Genomic DNA, 24,615 nt, shown 5'->3' on the forward strand with positions numbered 1-24,615 from the left:
CATATCGTATTTTGGTTGGTTTAAAGTCTAAGTGTACGCGTTCGTGAGGGATTGCAGTCGATGTAGGCTTTTGTAGGTCGAAGTAACTGGTCTAGACGGCGTGTGTTTAGTTTATCCTCTAAGAAAGAACTGTGTTTCTGCGTTGTGTTAAAAAGCCTGTTAATTATAATTAATTATTTACGAAATTTGCGTCGGAAGAAAGTGGCTTCATCCTCTTTCCCGCAGGCACTCATTTTTAACATTCATCTACCGCGGACAACTGGTCTTCCAAATGGTACACATTATAACACATCAGACCAGCAAATGAAGCTATGTCACAGTCTTCTCACTTAACCTAAGCGTGTCGCTGGATACATTTTACGGAATTTCGTCCGCAGTTCATACATTAGTGGTTTCTCTTGAAAGGGGATGCGAATCTTATGGAATGTCACGAACTTCTTTAGAAACTCACGAAATGAGAGTTAAAAAGGGCATGTTTACATTGTATGAACTATTTTTATAGACATATAACTTCGGCTTTAGCGTCGAATGTTATTAACTAATATTTCGGCAAATGTTTCAGTTGCCATCTTCAGGATGAATATGTACACAAAACTGTTAACATATAAACCAGTGAGTTGTCTGCCTCTCGAAATTTTCTATGTCAAAACCAACTTTCTTCTGTGAGATTTCAGATTCTCACGGAAGCGAGCTTCAAGATGACCGTCTTCTAGGTTGTTGCGTCGTGTAGTCTGGTAGAAGTTTAACGACGTTTAAGAGGTGCTCACTGTGTCAGCCATCAGGGTTATTTATTGCCCTGTTGATGAAAGCAGCAGGCAACTCTGGAACGTCGGTAAATGTCTACCAGACAACACGGTGCAACAACCCAAGACAACTATCTTCAACTGCTTTTGTCTTCCAAATAAAAATTAGACGTAATCTTGTTCTTTGGAACTGATCTTTCCTGATTGAAAGTTGTTGGTGAATGTTCTCTCAGAAGACGTCCAGAAGCATAGGAATGTACCTATATGTCACTGTGTTACCGTCTTTTTTTTTTCTATACTGTGCTTAATTTACATAGGGATGTCTTTTATTTTTCGAAAGTCATAACATGCCGTCTGTCCATACACTAAGTATGTGTCTTGTGGGTAATAGTTTAACTGGAATTTCATGCATGCATTCTTCTCAGTACGCGCCAGGCGTGCTCTGAATGTCTGACATTCTCCAATCGCGTTTAATATATTTTTTTTACTTGGTAAATGTTATATGCCTACGTGCAGGAAGACGAAGACGACTTTTAATGACGAGAAAGTCTTGCTGTTTGATGAAAGTTTAAGAGAAAATAGTGCGTTAAGTTGGTTTCATTTCTAAGATTCCTCTCTCGGTATTATAAAGCGCTTTCGTTGAAGCCCATAAATGAGTTTGCTTTCTAGCGTTACTACCTTAGTAATCATGTTAGTTAATAAATGTTGGTAGCGAGTTTAGACTTTAATTTATGTTGTTAGGTATAAATATCCTGAAACAGGTCTATTTATCTCGGAAACCTCAAGGTACACAGAAAAATTGTGTATGGCATGAAATGTGTATTTCGTTTCTGTCTGCAAGTTTTAAAAATATTTTTCTCTCTGATAAATATTTTGCGAATGGCGTTGCGAGATGGGCGCAAAGACGCATTCAGGTTTTCAAGTGTCCGTTACTGTTTTCGACATTAACCAAAATTCTAACAAGTCTCCTCAGTATCAAATTTATTAAACTCCTTGCTTTGGTAATATAATTCTTACATGTTGATATACGGACAGACTTGCCGTAGCTAATAGGCGCATTTCTCTAACTTTTTATTGCGAATCCGCTAATGGTTGCGTATATTTATCGTGCAGTTTAGTTAGTTCCACTTGCTGCACAATTATAATCCCAAATTAAACAAACCATTAATTTTACCACTCGATTTAATTGATTGCTTCAGTTTACGGTCAAGTGGGTGTAACGTTTAAGACTTAAGGCGTAAATGTAAAATAAATTAATTACAGAAAAAATGTTTGTCATTGTATGGAAATTGTTTGCACTGGACAAGTGCGTGGTACTGTAATTTGCAGGTGTGTTATACACTTTTTCTTTGAAGATCCACAAGAGGCTACATAGTTGATGGAAGTAGAGTGTGGATTTGGCGGGGCTGAGCTTAGTTAGCTTAGTTTAAGATTGAAGCGAAATATTTATTGGAATACTTTCTCTCAATTTAATACGCACTAAATACCCGACTTGGTCGAAAGTGTGAAATAAATTATTTATTTTAATCCGTCTGATCACAAAATAATTTTATTTAAAATTTCTTATAATTAAGATAATAAAATATCATTCATGTTCCATATCGATTGATCGATTTACATTTCGGAACATTTACACAACATGTTTCGGTTTTTATAAAACCATCATCAGGTGTAAAATATATCTAAGAACTTAAAACTCAATTATGATTTCTGTAGTTTTTTGGTGATTAGTACTTCTGGACATATCGGGACACTCACTCCTACATCTTTGGCCGATATGTACATCTAATAACATTTAAATAAAAACAACACCTTCGCCCAAAAATGGAAAAACAAACGTAATGAAACATCACCAAAAAACTACAGAAATCATAATTGAGTTTTAAGTTCTTAGATATATTTTACACCTGATGATGGTTTTATAAAAACCGAAACATGTTGTGTAAATGTTCCGAAATGTAAATCGATCAATCGATATGGAACATGAATGATATTTTATTATCTTAATTATAAGAAATTTTAAATAAAATTATATTGTGATCAGACGGATTAAAATAAATAATTGTTATGATATTCACAATATGACGCAATTACAATATCTTGTGAAATAAAAATAATTTCGTATGATTTGAGGTTTTCACAGCGGTGAGTATGAAGATATCTTATGATCTGAAGTTTTCACGGCAAATTACATTAATAAAATCATATCTGACTCTAAGTCTGATAATTTCAGTTCCCGATGTGCTAATTATGACGTAAACCTAATTAATTAAGGTCTTCTGTGTTTCTAAACAAGACTTACGTGTTTTATCGTAGAACATATTTTGACTTCGTTTCGACTAAAAAGTACTTTTTGACGTCATTTTGGACTGTAATATTTTGTTTGAACGTATTTACACCCGATAATGCATAAGACGTTTGGCGTTTCGTTGCGTCTTGGGCGAGATTTCATAATACTCATATTTGCTCTTCAGCGGGAGCGATTCATGATTTCTAAACAGCATTTTGCGTGTATGCATACCCGTCCATACCTATAGTTTGCTTTCCAATTCTTGATAATTCAAGAATTTAACGATTAATAGGTCTTCAGATTTTTTGCGTCTTGTATGTAGCATATAATTTTACAGAATAGCTCCAGGTGTTGAGAATTATTACTGGACATGAAAGTGGTATGTTAAGAAAGCTCTCGAAGTTCTGAATGGATTTAATAGAAAGTTATATTCGCGTTTGTGAATTGGAGAGAAGTTGAATGAACAGATGAGTACATGACACGGTTCATCCAGTTATCAGCCTTGGCTATCACATTAAAGAGAGTTACTGCACGTTCTTGTACATACACGTGGAGTTGAATGTCGTCCATGGTGTAATTAATTCTGCATGATGGGAATTTAAAATCTTTTGTCCGATATCAATAACTGATACAAGAAAATAAAACGGATATTTTGCATTTAGTTGCGAAATTAAAGGTTTTGGGTATGTATGAAAATGGATGGTTGTGTGTGTGGTCCCAGGCTTATTTTATTAATTACGTAAGACGGAAGTCTGTCAATTGAAACGACAGTAGTTCATTACATACCAACAGTTTTTTAAATATGCATATTGAAGAGTTGTGTATTTTCGTAGTTTTATTTTTTAGTAGTAATTTTTCAGGAAAAATATTTATGTTACAATGGGAATTGTCAATATTCAAACATTAGACTTTTTCATGTTAATAATTTGTAAATCCTCTTTGTTACTGTCCCATGAGTAGTTTTGTGGACATGAAGATTTTAGTTAAAAAAAGTGAGTCTTAAAATCGAGGAAACACGACATATATGATGCTTTGTTAGGCTTTTCTATTACATGTATTTTTAAGCAATACTTCCGATTTTCCGACGTACTTGACGAATAGTTTTCTAATTATTGTAAAATAAACAACGATTATTTCCCTACTCAACGTTGTGTAATGAATATTTAAATAATATTTATATGAGGTTTGGCTTCGGAGTTTTAATACCGACAACAGAAACCCTTCCATGAAGATGTATGTCTTCTGAGTTGTTGCACCATGTAGTCTGGCAGAAGTTTAACGACGTTTCAGAGGTGCTTGCTGCCTCCGTCATAAGGGCGTGACCGTCCTGAAGTTAGCCATCTTCATTCTCGCCGTCGCGAGAACCTCAGATCTCACATTGTTGTTGGAATTTCCGAAATAAACCTTTATAAAGTCCACGCCCACATAAAAACATAAGTGACGACTGACGCCACCGAGTCCAATAAGAACGTGCTCTGTCTACTGAAAAGAAAGAAAGATGAGTGCGTGTTTTTTTCGCAAGTTGCTGTGGCGTTCAACTGTTCCTTCTTCGTTCGTGTTTGGTTGCGCCTCCCACCTCGTAGTCAATTGTCTTTCTGAGTCTTCACTTCCGCGTAGAGGCGACCTCAGTTTCGTGGTTGCTTCAGCGTCAAGTTGGTAGGTGGGAAGGGACTAGATGGACGTGTCGTAATTCATAAGGACGAACGTCGTGTGCAACAAGTTGTTAAAGGAAAAAGCACGTGTATACGTGTGTGTAGTAAAGATAATACTGCATATGTAAAAGGAATATGACCATTAACAGTCCTTCAGTAAAACGCATGAGTTTTACGACGTGTGAAATATCTGTTGACTCTTACGCGACAAGTGCTCGCGGAATGAGGAGGGCTTTTGAGGTGTAGCGATACTTTTTTATGTGAGAAATTCCACAAAAATATGAATGTTTCCCCACTTTTGGATATCAGGCGTTTTATTTTTGTCGTTGTTTTGAAAATTCGTTAAACAAAGATCACATTTTGTCAGACAACGTTTACGCATCTGGAATGCCATTGCGATGTATGTTTTTGAAAAAAATAATCGTTTTAGAGAAATAACATTTTATCACATAAGTCAACAGGTCTATGATGCTATTGGCTTTAAGTAGCCCTTTCTTTATCAGACCTTTGTCAATGAAATTTTATTAAACACACAGTTTGGTCTTGTCCCACTTATTTTTTAGAGGGGTGGGGGGTCGAATCCATAAACTACCTTTAAGTACAGTCTTTGTTATCCAGAAAATGAGAACTATTTGTGTCGCTGTTTTAAAGGAAAAGGTCACTGGATTTCCTTGTCCCCTCTTCAAGTGTGCTGACCTGTGTAATGTGAGACCTGGGTACGTGAAGACTCCACAACAGACAACATTTTTAACTTATGACAGTTACCAAGTGTGCTGTGGTGATTGAGAAGGCCAGATGTCCTGATTCCTCACGGCGGCCTTCTGGGTTTCTACGTCATATAGTAGTTTCCTAGAAGTTGACCGACGTTTCAGAGATGCTTACAGCCTCCATCAACAGGGCGATGGTAGAGGCAGTAAGCACCTCTGCATAGAAGCCCAGTGTAACATTTCGTAACATGATGTTTTTTTTATTGTGAGTAGTTGTTAAGCCTTTACCCAACCCCAAGGCTGGACGATTAGCATCTGTTGGCTGTCCGCATTTATTATAACATATATTCGCATCTATCCTTTATTTATAGATACTCTTTCACCCCAAAGCTGAGAGCGCGCCGTGCTATAATAGAACTACAGAATCTTTAAAATAAAAAGAGCTACTTTATATCCAGTCTTGTTATGACCTGTGAAAGAGTTTGAAATATAAAATCGGTGTTGTGATTCCCGAGAAAATAACTTTGCGCCATGTTTTCACATTGCCATAAAATCTGAAGTTTTTGGTTAGTTTTTAAGAAGCTCTGGTTGTGAAAGGTGTGGGCAGTGTTTGGTAGATTTATGTGTCACAGAAGCCGTGCAGTGTTGGAAACAATAGACACTTAACGTAAGAAGTTTTGTTGAATTAAGAAGGCAAGGTTCGGTGAACGATCTCAGTTAAATTAAATTTACGGAGAGTAATGCTATAAAACAGTATTGCATGGTCCGTAAAATCTATTATGTAACGACAGGGACCAGAAAATTGATACCTAGTTTATCATAAGACTTGTTTGTACAAGCGGAGTTAGGTATAAAATAACTTTCATTATTCGAGCCAACGGCTATAAGGCTAGTTTTGCAGTTAAGAGTACTTTAATGTGCAGACATAAATAATATTTCGTGTAATAGTACAGTATCAGCAAATATTTTGAACTGATACTGATGTGAGAGCGCATGAAACTTTGGATTACGTGTCGTATTCGAGCTCAGACACCGGAGAAAACTTTGTTGTGTTGGTTAGTTGTAAATAATTTGGTGTTATACCAGCGACTGAATTCTCAAATTGGAATCTACGTCTTGTAGCGTGTGTAAGTTAAGTATGAAGAACGTTTAATGTTTTGAATTGCCTGTTATCCTGTTAATAATATCATAGACTTTTTTCTAATTCAGTTTTTATACGAAATTTAAATAAATAGTACATATAATTGATTACAAAAATTTTACTTCCTGGATAAAGTACTCTCTGCAGGTTAGAACTGTGTAAATATTTTCCAAATGATTAACTCTATGGAATAGTGTACTTATAGAGAAGCTGATAGTTGCTCAAACAAAACCCGAGATATATTGTGAACTTGTAGGTGGGTATCGGCGTTTCGGAGGAAATTACTGCTTTAATCCTCAGGGCTGAAGATGGGGGTGCTATGATTTACTTAAACGTTGATACCCATCTGCAAGATCACACCACATCACATCCTAGAAGACCATCGAAATCTTGATTACCTTTGAAAGAAATTATGAATAGTCCCTATACCGTATTATTCTCGCAAGTTACTTTACAGACCGAAGCCTACATCAGGTGGAATTATAACCTCACTTCTTAACGTAAAAATGTACATTTCCATCACACAGATCCACTGAAGTATTCCACTCTGTGTTGCATAGAAGCATCGTGAAACATAGCACCTTATTCGAAATTACTCTTAGAGAACATTTTGTTTTATACCGACATAGTGAGAACTTTGTATGCGAACATTTTAGTGTCTAGAATCATCACTGAGATCTTTTTATGTTAATTTCTTTCCCTGAAAAGTTGTTAACCGGAACGTTTTCCGCGAGGTCCGATGTCCGATCTGCTATCAACCAAAGTACCAAGCACCACAGCGCCTTATGAATAATGCAGATCGCTTTGAGAGTTAATTCTTCTAAGAGAAACGTTAATGTAAGTAGCTTTTATAACTCTGAATTCTTTCTTGATCCACGTCACCTTTATATTGGTGGATGATATTTAGGCAACTATTCGCTGTTTTTTCTGAGAATCGTAAGAAACCCATAAAAATATAATCATTGGGAAAAATGCAGTTACTGAATGTTTATTCAGGTGGTACATACAGTTACCACTGTGATTTAAGGGTCTGGTTCCATTAGGAAGACATGAGAATGGCGTTAAATCGTATTCGTTTGTGGTTAACAATAAGCTTAGCTGAAGTGAGGTTAAGTTGGACTACTACACAATAGATATCATTTGCTGTTAATGCTCGTCTATCCTTGATGTCAAAAATGGATGCCTCCTTTTAAGGAATGGGATCAGTGCGAGGTATTTTAGTACTGCAGCGCGCATTCTAGGCTGGTGTCATTGTGTTTGGGAAAGTTACACAGTCAGGCAGTGCGGTAGAGGGCGTGGCTTGAATTGTGTCACGCATGCGTGCGAACTTCCTCTTCCGGTGACCTGTCTGTGAGATTTGACCTCACGCAGAATCGGTAGCCATTTCAGCACAAACCCGTGGCCGGTATAATGAGCACAGCTGAAAGAATATGAATGGAGTTTTGTGACTGATTTGTGTGTGCTGTCTGGGAAGGTGCGAAACGAAGTTAGGAGTTAGGTTAATAGGGAATGCAAAGATTGGCTTCCACTTCGTTTACTCAGCTACAAAGGAAAGGAACACCGTATAAATATATAAAGGCGACAGTGAAAAGTTAATAATACACCTTTCACTAGTTGAAAAAAATACATTATCCTTTCGCTACAGTGCTGACAATCATAGCGCGAAGCCAATTTGAACCACAGGAGAAGGACTTGGGCAATATCCACTTCACGTTCTCTTCTTTTGCTGTGTGCTGGGATGCTCGGAACTATTTTTACGTAGTTTAAACAAACTGCAGAGTTAAGAGGAGGCAAAACTGCTCAGTTTTTGTCTTATTTGTATTTTAATGTCCTGTTATAATGATGGAATGAGTTCAACTAATGGTTGCCCGTGCTTGAAGACAAAATTCGACCAAATCATATTAAAAAATAGGCTAAAGAAACCTTAAGGGTAGGTATGATGATCTTAGTTTGTTTTACGAAATGGTAAGACTAAGTAATGTCATTACAGCGTAAAGACACTTTAAACTGAGTAATATTGTTCATAATTAGCCCATATCGTTAAAGTATTACAAAATTAAGAACAACATTGACATGGTAGGTATTTTATCAAAGACCAAATTAATATTAAATAACGAAATAATATACATAATTTAATACAGTATTTTATTTTGAATATTTTTTATCTCGGGGAATTTTATACGGATTTAAGTGGGTCTGGTACGATATTAAAATTTAGTAAGTGTGTGTAATAATAAAACATATGGGGGAAAGAAACAACGTCATATAATTTAAAAATTAAAATTCTGTCAAGCAATGGCAATGCTGAACAGATCATACGAATGCGAGGCTTGGGCAAGAAGAGATTAAATTTGATTAGAGGCAGTGGAGAAGGGACAGGTTGATAAATGGAAGGAGGCCTAGTAGAGCAGTTAACCTTATAGCCTGTGGTTCGATACAAAATGATAAAATCTTCGAACACAATCACGGTTGTTAGATCACGTAGATGAATCTGTCGGGAACTTTGAGGAAAGATAACTAGGCGTAGATAATATTAAAATGAATCTGAAAAAATAACAGGGCACTAGAATGTGTGTGGACTGTTCATTTTGCTCTGGATAGGGATTGTTGTCGAGGTCTTGTTAAGATGATAGACTTTCGCGTTCCACATGCGGCGTGGACTACCTGAGCTACTACGTATCAATGATAACTGTATTCAGTATATGAAGATGACTACTTATCGCCCTGATATGGAAGCGACAAGCACCTTTGAAACGTCGGTAAACTTTACCAGACTATACGGTGCAGCATCTCAGGAGACATCTTCATATTATATGATAGGAGAACCTTGAATCTCACCTACTCAGTGTAGTTTATGATAGACCAAGGTAACAATTTTTAAATATAGACTGAAAAGCGAAATAAGTTCAGGTGGGCCCTAAAAGAGAAAGAATGCTCGTCTGAGAGGAATTGCTGGCTATCTGAAGGACTTCTAGCGTGAAGAAGAAGAAGAAGAGGAGGAAGGCGGTTGTACGTGTGTGTAAATTGTTCCTCCAGTTCAAGGTTTAAATGGCACTGGGACCAAGTTCAGGATTCTTTGCCCTGTTCGAAAGGTCATGCCGTGATGTTTCGAAATTGTTAAGCATAATGTGTGATGGAAATATTTTTCTTGTAATGTCTTGTGTTAATCAGATTCTTCTTCTTCTTCTCCTCCTCCTCCCTATTCTTCTTCTCCTCCTCCTCCTCCTACTTCCTCTCCTTCTCCTCCTCCTCCTCCTACTTCCTCTCCTCCTCCTCCTCCTTCTCCTCCTCCTTCTTCTTCTCATCTTCTACTCTGCTATGCTCCTGTTTTTTTTTCGTTACGTGGTGAATCTGAACTGTAATTTTGTGGAATAAAGTAAAGTGAATTCTAAGACATCGTTGTTACAGCAAAGGATGTCATGTTGATTCACATCTGGGATAGGACTCAACCGTAGGTATTTCCTTACGCTAGATGGTGTTGAGGTATTAGTATGTCTGACATGGGATAATGCGTGTTCATGTTAAAGTATTTAGGTTGATTGTACCAAATATGGCTTAAAAGGGGCAGCCATCTCAGAACAATAGACATTTTAGTATGCAGAAATGCGACCCGTAACTCTAAATTTGTCTTCAGTATTTAGGTTTATAGGCGTAAAGCATTAATTGTATGATTTATGATTACGCAAGGGCCGGCCGTACACATTGCTATTTCAATATGAGACCGACGCAGTGACGCGTTAAAAATTCCTAGACGTCTGTGTCAACTGAGCAGGGCGCCGTTATTCGTCGAACGTACGAAAGTTTATTACTGACATGCGGTTATGTCTGATACGGAGAAAGCATGAGTAATTATATGATACAGACTTTTCACAGCACCGATTATCAGATGCATGCACTTAAATATCGGTTCTGAAAATATGTCGTTTCACAATGGGTGTGATTAGAAAATACAATGCGGGCTATTCTAAAATGTCACAGTTGGAAAGCAAAGATGTCCATATTTGTGACGGCCTTTGTAATCCGGTTCAAAAGATGAAACGTAATTTGTATCTCAGGTATGGGCGTTACCGATAGGATCTTAAAACCTTACGACAATTGCAGGCACATAATGAAAGAAGGAGTTGTTCATCGACCGTGTTTTGTTAACGGCCGGATTCTTATAAATTACAATGGCCTAACCAATTTAATATTTTATTTTAACAGTTTACTGAATTTATAATTAGCACACCACATGCGAGTTCTGAGCACTTTTTGTTTCGTTTCGTATACGAATTCGTGCTAGTTCTGAAGATTTATTTTATTATTTAGTGTTCTGTCTGACGACAGGTCCATATGAACAGGATCCTTCCATCCTTTTCTCGGACTGGGACCTGTTCATATACGTTCTTGGCTGATGATCCAGAAGTGGTTTGCCATTGCCTTCTTCTGTGTGTGAATGGAGTAATTGTTGGGATGCCACGGAGAAACCGGGGAAGCCCCGGAGGAAAACTCCGTGTTGCCTAGACCACGGCCTTGCCCAACACAAGTTATAAATTCGGGCACCGCCGGGAATCGAACCCGAGACCCCAGGATTACAAGAACAGATATTTGTAACTCAGCCTTTATTTTGAACCGAGCCGTGTACGTTACCCGGAAATGTTGCATGTTGAATTACTATTAAAATAATTACTGAATAACGCATTGTTCATGGACACTGCATTAACCACGCACTTGTAGTTAAGCTCGGAAAATATTCGTGGATGTGGATGGAACAGAGGGTCAGATTGCTAAATTTTCGGAAAACGATTAATCTCGATTTCTCGTTCATGCATGAAATGGGCAGTATCTTTAAATCACACCCATTAAATGTTACTTAAACCTGTGTCCACAAAATTACATTTATTAATGTATACGCTTTATAAACTTAAAAATAAAAATATCGGAAAAGGAAAGTTGGTAGGTAGGTAATTATTTGTTATTAACACTCATGTTAGAATGCGCGTATTCGTAGTGTCATATAAATGTAGGATAGAACAGGTGCGGCTAATATAAAACAGATATGTGACAAAAATAATGTTTGAATTTATGTGAATTATACATTAGGACTTTTCTTTGCAGTGAAATAATACTCTTAAGATCTTAGTATTTCAGACGCGCTTATTACATTACCTTCTCTGAGTCATGGCAAAATTCCACGAAAGTTATAAAATAGGCTAACACAGTTTTACAATGCCTTCCAACACCAAGCAATGAAACTAAACTGGATGTCAGAGTTGCGTATCTGTTATTTTCTTTGCTGAAACCAGTCTGCGCTGGCACGCGAGTAGAAATCATAATTTTATAGTTAAACCTGTGTAGTAAAGTTGCTTTGAATATACGTATTTCAGATAATTGTCATTTTCCGAACCTAAAAAAACTCTTTTGAGCATAACCTGAAAGATTATATATGCAGCCGTATTTGTATTTTAACGCACAAAAAACCTGTTCCATGCAAAATTTGTGCGGATTGTCGTAAATCAAGAATGTTACTAACTTTTAAATGTTAAATTACAGGTGCTTGTGGTCGCTGTTAAATGATAGTTGATTTCGATTAATGAAGACTGAGAAACAGACGCTGAAAATTGCGTTAATATTACGTAAGTGAAAAGTCTAATAATAAAAGGAAACAGTGTGAGATGGCCTTGCACAAACGCATTCACTTCCTTACTTACAAAACGTAAAGAATGAAGCTGAGTCATGAACCTTATCGGTGTAATATCACGTTACGCCAAACAACTGAAGCATATTATAACAGCTAAAGATAATGTTTCGTCATTGACTGTGGGAATATGCGGAAACCTTTTACCATCCACTGTTTTCATTGTTAACGTATGTCGGGAGGTCAATGGAGATATAATTAAGTCCTCCCCACAGTGATGTTACGATCGCAAAGTACCTGTCTAATTGCGAATGACTTTTACTGGAGGGCATAGTCTGTTAATAGGCGTGTTCAGAAATTTGAGGACTTCAGGAGACGAAATGTGAACGAGTTCTATGTATTGTGTAGCACGAAGTTGCGAGTAATATTTCAGTGTTCTAGTAATATTGTGTGTGTTTCCCGACATATTCGCTTATGAAATCGAACTCGAGAATGCTATTGGAATTCTGCGCTGTAAGTGTTGTGTGTTTTGTTTTCTCTTACTTTAAAATAACTTTTTGTTTGAGGAAAAATAATGGCCCGAGAATGTTCGAAATGCTTATTTTAACATTTGTTTGCTATCATTTGAACCAGGCTGAGGTCCCGGTATCGGACCGGTCGGGCAGATGCCCACGGGCTAGGTTTGACCCGTGTTGACCTTCGTCTTTGACAAAGTGATGGTAGAATGAAGTAGTAGGAAGATTCATTCCTGGTGTTTCCGTACGCATTTAATGAACATTTGCCTCCGGAGGTGAGGATACATCAAACTCGGCTATAAACAATCCAGATATAAGAGCGAAGCACGGGTTCTTACGAGCTTTTACTTCCACTTCTCTCACCCTTTGTGTATATGTTCTCATTTACAAAACCGAGAGTTGCAGTACGACTGTGTTACTTAAAAATCTACTTTTAGCAATTTATAATACAGTAATAGTATTTTATTTATTTAGTGTTCTGTCTGGCGACAGGTCCATATGAACAGGATCCTTCCATCCTTTTCTCCTTTTTAGTATGGAGAGTTTATTTATATGTTTAAATTTCCTCCGGTGTAATGTATTTTTATTTTATAATTAGCGGGATGGTGTACGTTAGAAGGAACAGCCACTACCGCAGTTGCATGGCTTTTGCGCGTGGTGATTTGGGGTGCAGGTCTGTGCTATCCAAAGAAAAGTTAACAGGTGTCGGTGTATCAGTGGTGATTTATCGAAGTTTAATTTGCGTTTTGTGGCGTGTTTCATTATCGTCTGCAGTGAGCTGCGAGCGAGTCGGTTATATAATATAATTTACCCGCCGGGTTGTCGTAATTTTCAGCTTTTCACGAATTGTCACACTGTCTCCATCGAAAGTGTTATAAAAGCGTGTTTGTGTGTAGGATTAACTTTTATTTGTCTTATTCTCCGCGTATATGTTGGTTGTATTTATTTTGCGGTTCACTTAACAACACCGTCAAGTAGGCCAGACTGTGAGTGTCTTATAGTGTCGGATGTTGGCATGCTTAATGTGTGATGAATTGGAAAGGATTTAGAAGAAAGCTGCTGTAGCCTTATTTAAAGTATTATTCCGTAATTTGCTTGGCTGTACTGATGAAAACCACGAAAAATCTCAGGGTAGCTGACGTCCAGGCGGAGAAACACGTCTAATTACATGATCTGTGTCATAATCTCTAGTGTTTGAAATGTCGGTCGTAAAAACCTAGTCTTACACGACTCTGCCTAAATATTGCTTTTAATTCCCATGTAACATTTTGGCCTGTTGATAACTTAAAAATTTTGGCTGTGGTATCGATCGGGCTGTTTGTTGCTAGCTTTGCATCCCTGAGGCCCGGCTTCGCGCCCAGGTCAGTATATATGGGATTTGTAGTGGACAAAGTGGCATTGAGGCAGACTTTTCTCCGAGTTCTTAAGTTTTCATCGTCAATATAATTCCACTGCTACTGCATATTAACTCATATAGTCGCTCTGATGATGGAGGCAGTATGACCTCTGTAACGTCGGTTAACTTCTTCCAGACTACACGGCGCAACAACCCAGAAGACAGCAATCTTCTAACTCGCCACCGTGAAAACCACAAATTCTACTGGCTACAGTATTAAACGTTTCGTGTAGCTGTCAGTATTTCAAGTGAAATTATATTGTCTTTTCGCGTAAAAGAAAATAAGTGGACACAGTTATAAAACTGGTCAGCTAAGATGTTCTACCAGTAAGGCAGATATTTCAAAAAAATATCAAAGGTTGAGAATGTTTTTCGAGGCCCATGCACTAGAATGTTACGCAGAGGCAGTTTTTGGCTCTACCTAGCGGACAGTCTATCACTTGGAAATCTTAGGGGCTAGCTGTTCTTCCTGTTGTATTGGAGAAAGCCAGTTTTTGTTTCTGAAGTTTCTTGCAGGTGAATCTGATTTCGCATATCATCTAAAGCTTCAGCAGAGTAGACACCCTTAATGTTTTCAATTCGCAAATGTCAAGTCTGTGAATGTGACTTGATAAGGTTCACGCTCATGAATATTTATTTACTTTGGCCTGAACATCATTATTTATTTATTTATTTATTTAGAGCCTTACTCATTTCCGGGAACAACATAATATGAACAAAATTTCGAAGACACGCGACTTGCCTATGTATTACACGGACACGGAACCAAAATTTTGATTTTAATGTGATATATAAACGAAGCAAGCCTTAATTGAACTCTGAAGTAAAAGGTTAACATGTGACAGAATATCTAGGCAATCGGTTATTCACTTCGATATATCGCGAGCTGCAGGGGAGAAGTTACAGTGAGAAAGTCGTGGGTGTGGTATTCTGCCTAACCCATCGGAAACAGTAGCTGATCAAGTATTTTCTTTAAGATACGATACAATAAACGAAATTGTCTAAACTGACATGATGTTTTTGTAAATCATGCCAGCTCTGTGATTAATAAAGGAGTTTAAATTCATTCCAAATGAATTTTAGTCCTTTATGAAAACCTCTTCGACACATTCACAAAATTACAGGTTTGGAAATTTTGAAATCAAGCGTACTGATCCCAGGCTACTGACTGCTAAGTCACTTCGTGTACCGAGGGTCGCAAATCTGATAAATATTTGTCACAGTTGCCTGGGGCCTTCATGGCCCAATGCTGAAGGCTACTCACATTCCCGTGTCCTAACAAACTATGTAGAACATGTTGGAGACATTTGTATACTGTTCCGCGTTGTTATACTCCAACTTTGGATAAAAATTAATTCTGTGTTACGGATTGTTGGAGATCTCATTTCATGTAAGAAATACGATGAGAATGGGAAATCCATAGAAGTATTTCAGTGGAAATAATCAACAGAAGCAATGATTTCCATGCAATCTCCAATCAGGCTCCGTGGTTTTATGCAGTGTAGACATGATATGTATTTTCAGTAACCTATGTTGGTCAGGTAACACTTTCTTAAGTTCTGGATGTTTTCGTTTCGGACTTGATTCTCGTGGCGTACGAGAATAATACCACGCCAGATATTAATACCAGAGTCAGGATTGTTTACATGGTTACATATTAATGATTTCGGGCAGTGCTGTTAGTAAATGTCAGATATTTACTAACAAGTTGCAAATAACTACTTTAAAAAGTTCCCAGCATCATTGTATAAATGCATGTTAAGTTAATGTTGAGTAAAAGTTCATGTATAAACCCATTTTACCCTCCGTCGTATTGGCTGGTTTGTTACGCCTCTGATACGTGTCCAGGAAGATTATCGTTTTTACAGATGTGATAGATTTAGTCTTCTATTCGTGAGAGTCATGCTGTTTCGCCTCGTGACTTGCGCAATTCGCGTGTCATCATGCTGCACTGTTATTATTACTATACGAAATGAATGATGGGAGAATGCTCTGTCTTATCCTCTGAGGCAGCAACTCGTCTCTGCCACTGGCACGAGAGGACAGCGTATATCAGAGATTCGCACTTGTTTTTGTAACACGTCTGTATAACCTAATTCCTTAACGCAGAAGAACATTCTGTCATGTGCTGATTTGTCGTTATAACTACATGTATAGTTTCTAAATATGAAATTAAATAGCGATCTTAAGTAGGCCCCAAAGTATTTTTAAATATGGCTTGCATCCGTGTGCGCATTTATTATTCACGTCTAGTAGATTGTACACTATACTCAATCTACTGTTAGTATTTGTTGGGTCATTTATCATCCGTTCTCTGTTCTGCTCCTTCATGCCTAGTTTGGCTAAGCAGTGACGAATTTAACCAGGTGCCTCAGGGTTTGATTTCCTGAATGAGGCCAGTTTGACAACTGAAGCCGTTAAGACGTTACTACATTGGCCTCGATTTTAGAACCTGCAGTCTCGAAGTCGAATCGGGATGAAATTTAATGCACATAAAATGGGCTTTGGTGTTAATGGAACTCACCAAATAGTCATTTATTTATGTTTCATATTTACATAACGGGCCAATGACCCCATAGATCTCTACATTTTTATTATTTGCACAGCCATTTATGTACTAACTGATGCATTTATCTGCTTAAAGCAAGTTTTAATAGCTAAATTCAATACCTTGATAAGATTTCTGGCAAGTTATTAGGCCACGAAATATACATTAAGAATCACGACAGGCCTGTACACGGCTGGGCCATCTTGAAAATACAGAGTGTTGATGGGCTGGTACAGTAGCACAGAAGGGTCAACTGTATTGGGTTTTCCTCTGCGAAAGTTGTGGCGAGAGGTCGTTACGCAACGCCGTTGTTGGAAAGATATTGCGTTCTGTGACGTCGATTTGATCTGGTAGCGGGTTCCTGTTGCAACCCTGATGTTCATTAAGGTTACATAAAACCTATGTGTAGGCGTGCGTGATATTCCCAAGCCTTCGAAGAATTTTCTGTCGCCTTTCTTAGTGACAATGTTATAAGTTGTTTCATTCTTATGCAACGAATTAGTTGAATTAGTCGTTCTGTTTGAGTTGTATAATGTTAGCAGCTTGTGGTACAGAGAGATCAACAAACTTTTCTCTGCCCTTCATTCATCATTAGTTCATTACCTTGCGTTGTTTGTGATGTAAATTGTATTTGTATTTATTTATTTATTTATTTTCTCTGTAGCGTTGATTTATGAGTACACAATTGGGAAGATGAATGTGGAAGGAGACGGTCGTGGTAGGTAGTTTGGGCATTTGCCTGGGGAAACTCACTAAAACCACGGTCTCCAGGTCTAGATTTGACCCCAGGACCTCTCAAATACGATGAAGGAGTGTTAACCATTCGGCCGCAATGTTCGATGACACTTGGATGTGAATACATTGGAATTTTAGAATGGACTCGGGTAATCGTAGAAAGAATGAGATAGTTCTTGAAATATGTAATATTGTTTTGGTTACACGACATGAAAATTTTTACATTGAAGTGTCCGATGACGGACCATTGCATTTTGGTCGCGCAGCCGTAATTCGGGTGTACGTTTGTAAGAAGCTTTACATAGAAAAGTACCTGCCATATAATCTAGTAACGAAAATATGAAAGTTTCAAAATGTACTAATACTCTGGGTTTTCTGATTACTTTTAGAAATGTCTGAGATCTTTATTCTGCAGTTTCCATTTCTGATAACTGAATTTCACTTCACTTCCAAATATGATTCTGCCCGAATCGTAAATAAGAGCCTTGAAGTCTGAATAGGCTAATGTGTTTGTAATTTCACTGATTGGGTAGTTAATGACTTACGTGTGGCAGCATTACTAAGGATACTTGTCCGGAACTCCGGTTCCTGACACTGGAAAATGATTTTCATTAATATCGTAGTAGGTAGAGCTGTCTCATGACGTGTGCAAGTTGAAGTCTTATCACTGGTATTCTGTTACAGGCTACCCGGAAAGTGGCGAAATGCGGGTACCTGTTTGTAGCTCCAGGATGGGATTTTTCGAATCCGCTCAACCGCACCAAGGTGAGTTAATTGTTGTTTTAGGTATATTGTAGGTCTTAAAACAGACCTTACATTTTTGAAGATGTGCAGTAACTTAAGATCTGAGTTAAACTGGTGATGATTGTTTGGGGTCGAAACATGTAGTTCAGTATTAACGATCATTTGATAAAATAGTGAGAACAAAAAGTCGAAATGCAAGGATGTCTTTTTCACAAGTTCAACGCGTGTTCGTTGTCGAACACTGCCTGGTGGTTCGTTATTACGGAACTTGCCAGAATAGTTTAGGAATACATTTCTCGATTGTGATGTGTCAAAAACGTCGACAAAATCTCTTACGGTGAACCGTTACCGTGAATTTCGTCGTGTTGCATCAAACACCAGGGAAAAAGTGTATGACTGCATGGCTGAACGCGGTGGACATTACCAACACTTGGTATAATATTGTTTTTGCTTTCTGATTTCATTGTAATTTATTTTTTGACGAATGTAACCTGTCAGGGTTGTCAGGAATGGGTTGCGTTTATGTTCGATTACTCTGTAGCTTGAAATAGGTTACTACTGATTAATTTCCAGTTTATTCCACATCGCTGTGAATCGTGATCTTTTAACCTCATAAGCTGACCTCTTAACTTGACACTGCGTCTTCAATGTATCCTAATAACGCTAGAAATCTGAATTGAAAGCTTTCGAAACGGCGGTTTAGAAATCGAGATGACACAAGTGTTATATACAGTAGCCTCGTCTCTGGCATTCAGTTCTGTTGTGTGTGTAGTGAGAAGATATTTGTGCACTGAATGTCAACGAGGGGAATTCCAGTGCCAAAAGAAGAACTTTACGATTTGCGCGGGAGACTGTGGCCGGCGGAGAGAGTATCGTGTTTTGCGAGACCACCGACAGTGTAATCGTTTAGATCCATGCTTCCTTTCGCAAAGGTCCGGCAGTTCTGAAACGTTTCTTTGACATTGGAGATTTTGCTGTTATTCTTGCATGCACTGTCAGTCATGCCTGGTCGAATGATCACTAAAAAGAAGATGTTGAAACTGGTGAAAGCCAAAAAATCACACTAATTTATTAAAGACCTTTCTTTTCATTATACTTTTTACGAACATTACGTAGTTATTCTTAAGAAGGAATGAACAGGTTTAGAAATAATTTTTTTAACTTTTTAAGGCTGAAGCTTCGAACTGTAAAATCTAGGCTATAAACCGTTTAGAAATGTATTTTGATATTACAGGCAGTGAAAGGTTTAGGCCTATTTGTCTCATTATTATAGGCTGTAGTGAAACTGTGGCTTACGTATAATTTTGGGAAGATAATTTTAACAGTAGCCTTTAGCACTAAGTACAGAGGAAATTCCCTTTTTACGAGAAAGATGAAAATGGTGGTTGGGCGTGGGAAGAATTGAAAAAAACTATAAGAAAAATGAAGAAGATAGAATTGAAGGCGAAAGATGCTTATATCATGGTATGCCAACAACAAACAACGAGCAGAGGAGGTCAAATGGGAGGGAATCTGTGTATACAGTTATCAGACCGCTGCTTCAAGGGTATGTTAATGTTTGTATAACATCACCTATGCATTTTCTTAATTAAAACTCGTGGTTTTACTTCCTACACCGTTACAGTAAAACCTCGTTATAATGTTATCTTTGACTTCGTGTGTGTTTACTAAAGAAAATGTAAATTTTACGGGAATACAGTAAACAGCAGGTTGATACGGAACGTCTCTGTAAATGCTATTAAGTAAATAAAAGTGTACACTCAGAAGTCCTGTTCCCCTAATAGACATCTGGTAAGTAAAATTGACAGTGTGGTTGAACCTTAAGTTTATTTTGTGGCCGCGTTGGTGGTTGTAATTTATTGGCTTCTGAGTTGCAAAAGACCATCGATTCTCTGCGTTTGGTATGTTTAGGCTTCTTCCTAATTGGGATTTTTCGCGTCTATAAAATGTCAGTCTGTCATTATCGATTTTTGTGTTTATTAAAACGGTTATTACAGTTGAATTACTTTCATACATACATAATGCATTCTTCTCGGGCTACCATCCATGTCATGTGATTTAATCGAGAAAACACCAACTCTTCGAGGACCATCTTTGTCCTCAGGGTACTGAAGTCAGGACTTCAGTACCCTGAGTTGGTTCCCGAAACTTTGTTGTTTTCGCCTTTCAACGGCTGGTAGCCCGAGAAGAATTCATTATAAGTGATAGGTTTGTTGGTAGCTTGTAAATAGCTACAAAGTAAATCTCTTTTAAATTTCGACGGGAATTTGTCTTACAAAATATATCAAAATCTGCCTTGTGTCATAAGGTCTTAAGACGAACGGGTGCACTACACGAAAGGTGGCTTGCGCCATTGCATCACGCTGGGCTTCGTAAAGACCTCCAGTAATAAACAGAAGTCTGTGGAATGCTACAGAATGCCTTGCATTTAAAACATCTTGATGCAAGACACATGAATCGTGATTCAATGCAAATTCACTGAAGTTGTTCAACTGCATGGGAAACTGGCGGAGTTTCTTCATTCACAGCGGATGATAGTTACCGGCCTGTTCAAAATATGTTCCCTATTTTCGTGAAGACCTTTTTACATCCTGAATCAACTTAATTTTATTAACACGAGATGTACTTTAATAATATCCATTTGCATCTGGGTATTCCAAATTGTCCTTTTCTATGGGATGTTTATGCATTTCTTGTTCGTCTCTTGCATCTGAGTGTGTTTAGGAAGAAATACAATTCTCAATTGCGTCTTATGAGATTCTGTGATTTATCCGCCGAAAATATCAGAAGCTTGAACCTTTTATGCCCATACGAATACGTTAAAAAATAATCTCGGGACTTAGACGCACTGTTGACTAGCTCTTGTGAAAGTGGTAATGAATCTTTGGTTTCCATAATGGGTGATTAGTATCTTGACCAGTTGAGCGGTCATACACCGTAGAAGTAGGCTAATTAATTAGTTCTTCATAGAACACCATTTTTAGCCGTAGGTTCTGAATAGCACGGAGGACACATGAGAGAGATTGTCTGTTTTTGAGTAAGACAACGCATTGAAATTGAAGAACCTGACGCATTCGAGGTTCTTTGAGGTAATTTTAAGTTCAGTTTAATCCTTACTATGTTAGATTATAACTATTTACAATAGCCTCTAGTCTACTAAATAAACTACACGTTTATTGTTATCGGAAAAGTCTGTGTAAAAGGAAAATATTTTAAAATTAGACTACGATCTGTTTTGTTTTGAACCAAAGATGGCCGTCACTTCAAGAAATGTGTTCCTTCCTTCATATCTTGTTCTGATCCATCAACAAAATCAAAATGAACGAAGTTGTGGATCCTGATGATGGATGTCGTACCGAATACAAATTTATCTGAATATTTATCACGATTGTGGAAATGTCGCTGATAGGAAACTTTGTTCTCGCCTTTTAGCAGCGTCATGAAAGTTGGCCAGCGTCTGAAATCAGAATTTCTGAGAGAAAGGTGATTCACATCGCATGGACTCTGGAGCTGTGTGTCACGTCCTGTGTATTTGCGATTCTCTGGATGCTAATTAATATCAAGCCTGTGTTACGTTGTATCCTCTCATTACCCTGCTTTTGAACGTACTTCAAAACCAATTTCTAGCATCGGAGAAACGTCGAGGCCTCGTTTAAAATGTGCGTGTTGCGTGACATACAACTGGGTGAGAGGGGAGGGGAGTGGAATTCTCAGAAGTTTTGGTTCACCTCAGTACAGTCTGTCCTTTAACCGTAGCTCTTTCGCTGCTCGTGCAAGTTTGTGGAGTGATTCTACGTCAGTATTTTCGTAATTGAAAGTCTAAGACAGGGATTATATACCTCTTCGTTATCGATTTGCGGACCCCGGGTTATAAATGACTTAATTGAATTTCATAACAATCTATTAAAATTGTATGAACTTAGATCGGTTCACATTTATTACTCAACGTTTTTCTTGGATAACTTTACTGTCTTTCTGTTTTTATTTAATTATTACATTTAATTATGAGCCGGGATAGCTCAGTCAGTATAGTGACTAGCTACGGGCTGGACGACCGGGGTTCGATCCCCGACGGGGGCAGAGGATTTTTCCTCTAGCCTCTGCGTCCAGACCGGCTCTGGGGCCCACCCAGCCTCCTCTACAATGGGTACCGGGGTTCTTTCCCGGGGGTAAAGCCGGCCGGGGCGTGATGCTGACCACTCACCCCCATCTAGTGCCGAGGTCAAGGAAGAGAGGAGCTATACCTCCTCTCACCCCAAACGCCTACAAGGCGTATAGTGGGACAAACTTTACTTTACTTTACTTATTACATTTAATTAAATAAGTTAGTTAATTTAGTTGGTAACAATTTTTTTTATTTATTTTGCAGGGTAATATATACACTATTAAGTTACAGAAATGTACGCGGGTGAAAAATTATCTTTCCGTAGTGAGGAATGGTTTTTATGGCTCACTAAACCTCTAATCGAATGCGTACTTACTCCTTGAATGTTCGAGGACAGATGTTCAATCCCCCGTGTGAAATTCCATCTGGACCGCAACATACGCGCCATTACGGAGCCATTTGAATGAGAGTACAAATGTCAAATGATACTTTTGTAATTTTGAGAGATAAGGTACGTGGAACATGATGCAAACTGAGTCACGCCCTTGCTTTAAGTAAAGAGGACTAATATGAGACAAAGATGAACGAATTGGATTGGCATTGTATTTGATCCTCGCCAGATTAACGGCTTGTGATGTGTTTTCGGCTACACCATACATTTTATCTCCCACTTTTTGATTTCTTTTGTGATATTTTATTTCTTATATTAAACGTTTCTTCCTTGTCAAAAATCCATTTAAAAGTTGATGGTCACTATGTGCTTTATTGAAACTTGTTACGTAAAGTTTGAATCCGAATGCAATTTTTTTTCCGGCGTTTACAAACTCTTTTAAAATTATGTGGTGGTTTCTACGTTAGATAATGAGAATGTCCGTGTACATTCTATAATTTAACAGAAACTGGGTTTTGAGACTTAATGAATCCTGCATAACATTGTTTTGACGTTCATTGGAGTTCATACTCATAATTAAAGATATTCTTTAGAAAGTGGGCAGTTTACCAAATTGTTTTTCGTCGTATGTGAAGACGGTTACTCATTATTTTACAATTGACCACTTTTAAATACTGGCAGTGTGACCGAACGAGAAAGCAAGCAGCAGCGACTTTCTGGACTGTGTGTACCTGTACACAAACAGTGTTATTGCATGATCAGTCAACCTGCTGGGATGTTACCTTCTCTCTCTATCCGCCGGGTTGCGGTCGGCTTTGGCCTTGGCTGGAATCGCGCCTAGGAAACACGCACATCATGTATGTTACGTGTTCCCCAGAATGTTTGCTGCAGGCGATGTGATGGATTGACTGGGAAAGATGCTAACTTTACTGATTGTTCCCATTATTTACAGCTTCTTCCAGTGGCGATCAGAAGACCAGGTTTTTTGTCAGCTGTTTCCATTATATTGTTTCTTAGATGAAATTTGGCTTTCATCCAATAGACATCCCCTACCGTCCTTCAGATACGATGTAAGGGTCTATACACTAACACTGCATACTATTCTTTTTACCGAAGTAGTGGTGTGTAGATTAGGCTGTTTAGTTACCTGAAGACGAGAATAGTTTAAGCTCTCGAAACTTCGTGTAAATAAAATATTACTGGGATCGACCCGTTCTTCAAGTGCCTGAGCACTGCGGGTTCAAACTTTTCGTTGACTTTGATCTTAGACATTCGGTAGGACTCCTTGGACGAGGGATCGGCCCGTCGCAAGGCCTCTACCTGTACACAGGACAAACGCGGATAAACATCCATGGCTTGAGAGGGATTCGAACCCACGGTCCCGGCGACCGCGCGGCCACTGCCAACCCCAAATAAAATGTTACCTAAGATAATGGGCACTGCTCAATATAATATTGGTTTTATGAATCGACTATTGTCACAATCGATTAATCGTTATAATTCTGTTTTGTCGAAGTATAGATTCTAACCATGGAATAAAATTTGGGATTAGACTAGGAATGCTGTCTATGGACGTCCCAGGGGCGATTTATTGAGCGCTAACCGTGAGACCGCCTAGCTAGATTATGATAATGATTCAGCAACTTTCTCGTCCTGTGTTGTGGCGTACATATGATTATGCAATGTTACGTAGGAATACAATGAAAACGCAGTGTTCTCTATCAGACTCTGGGCTCACTTATCGTCTGTTTATGAGCGAATTTGCATTGGAAGCTGTTCACTCACGATATATAGTAAATGTAAAGTCGAGTATCCTTCATTCATGTTTTGATAAATAAGAAATATATAACGAATCATACTGAAGTTTGATAAGACTTGCTTTCTTCGGCGTGGTATTTCTAGGGCATGCGGATATAATACTATACTAGCTGCCAACGAATCACCCAGTCACAAAATGGCAGTTAACGTGGCCTGCCTCAGGTGGAAAGTTAACCTGTAGTAAACATTATACTAGGCCTCCGAAATAACGTG

General features: G+C 38.1%; 1 protein-coding gene across 3 annotated transcripts in view; it reads left to right on the forward strand.

Moving 5' to 3' along the window:
* The window catches only part of osp (myosin phosphatase Rho interacting protein outspread), a 255,539-nt gene that overhangs the window by 102,734 nt on the left and 128,190 nt on the right, over positions 1-24,615 (forward strand). For all 3 annotated transcript variants that reach the window (XM_022078478.2, XM_022078479.2, XM_022078486.2), the window contains exon 2: positions 18,029-18,109. In XM_022078478.2, coding sequence (XP_021934170.2) covers positions 18,029-18,109 — 81 coding nt within the window. The remainder of the gene's footprint in view (positions 1-18,028; positions 18,110-24,615) is intronic.

This window comes from Zootermopsis nevadensis, unplaced genomic scaffold (assembly GCF_977971745.1).
Source record: "Zootermopsis nevadensis isolate Lab colony 2312 unplaced genomic scaffold, Znev_1.0 Znev_ptg000019l, whole genome shotgun sequence".
Classification (NCBI taxonomy): Eukaryota; Metazoa; Arthropoda; class Insecta; order Blattodea; family Termopsidae; genus Zootermopsis; species Zootermopsis nevadensis.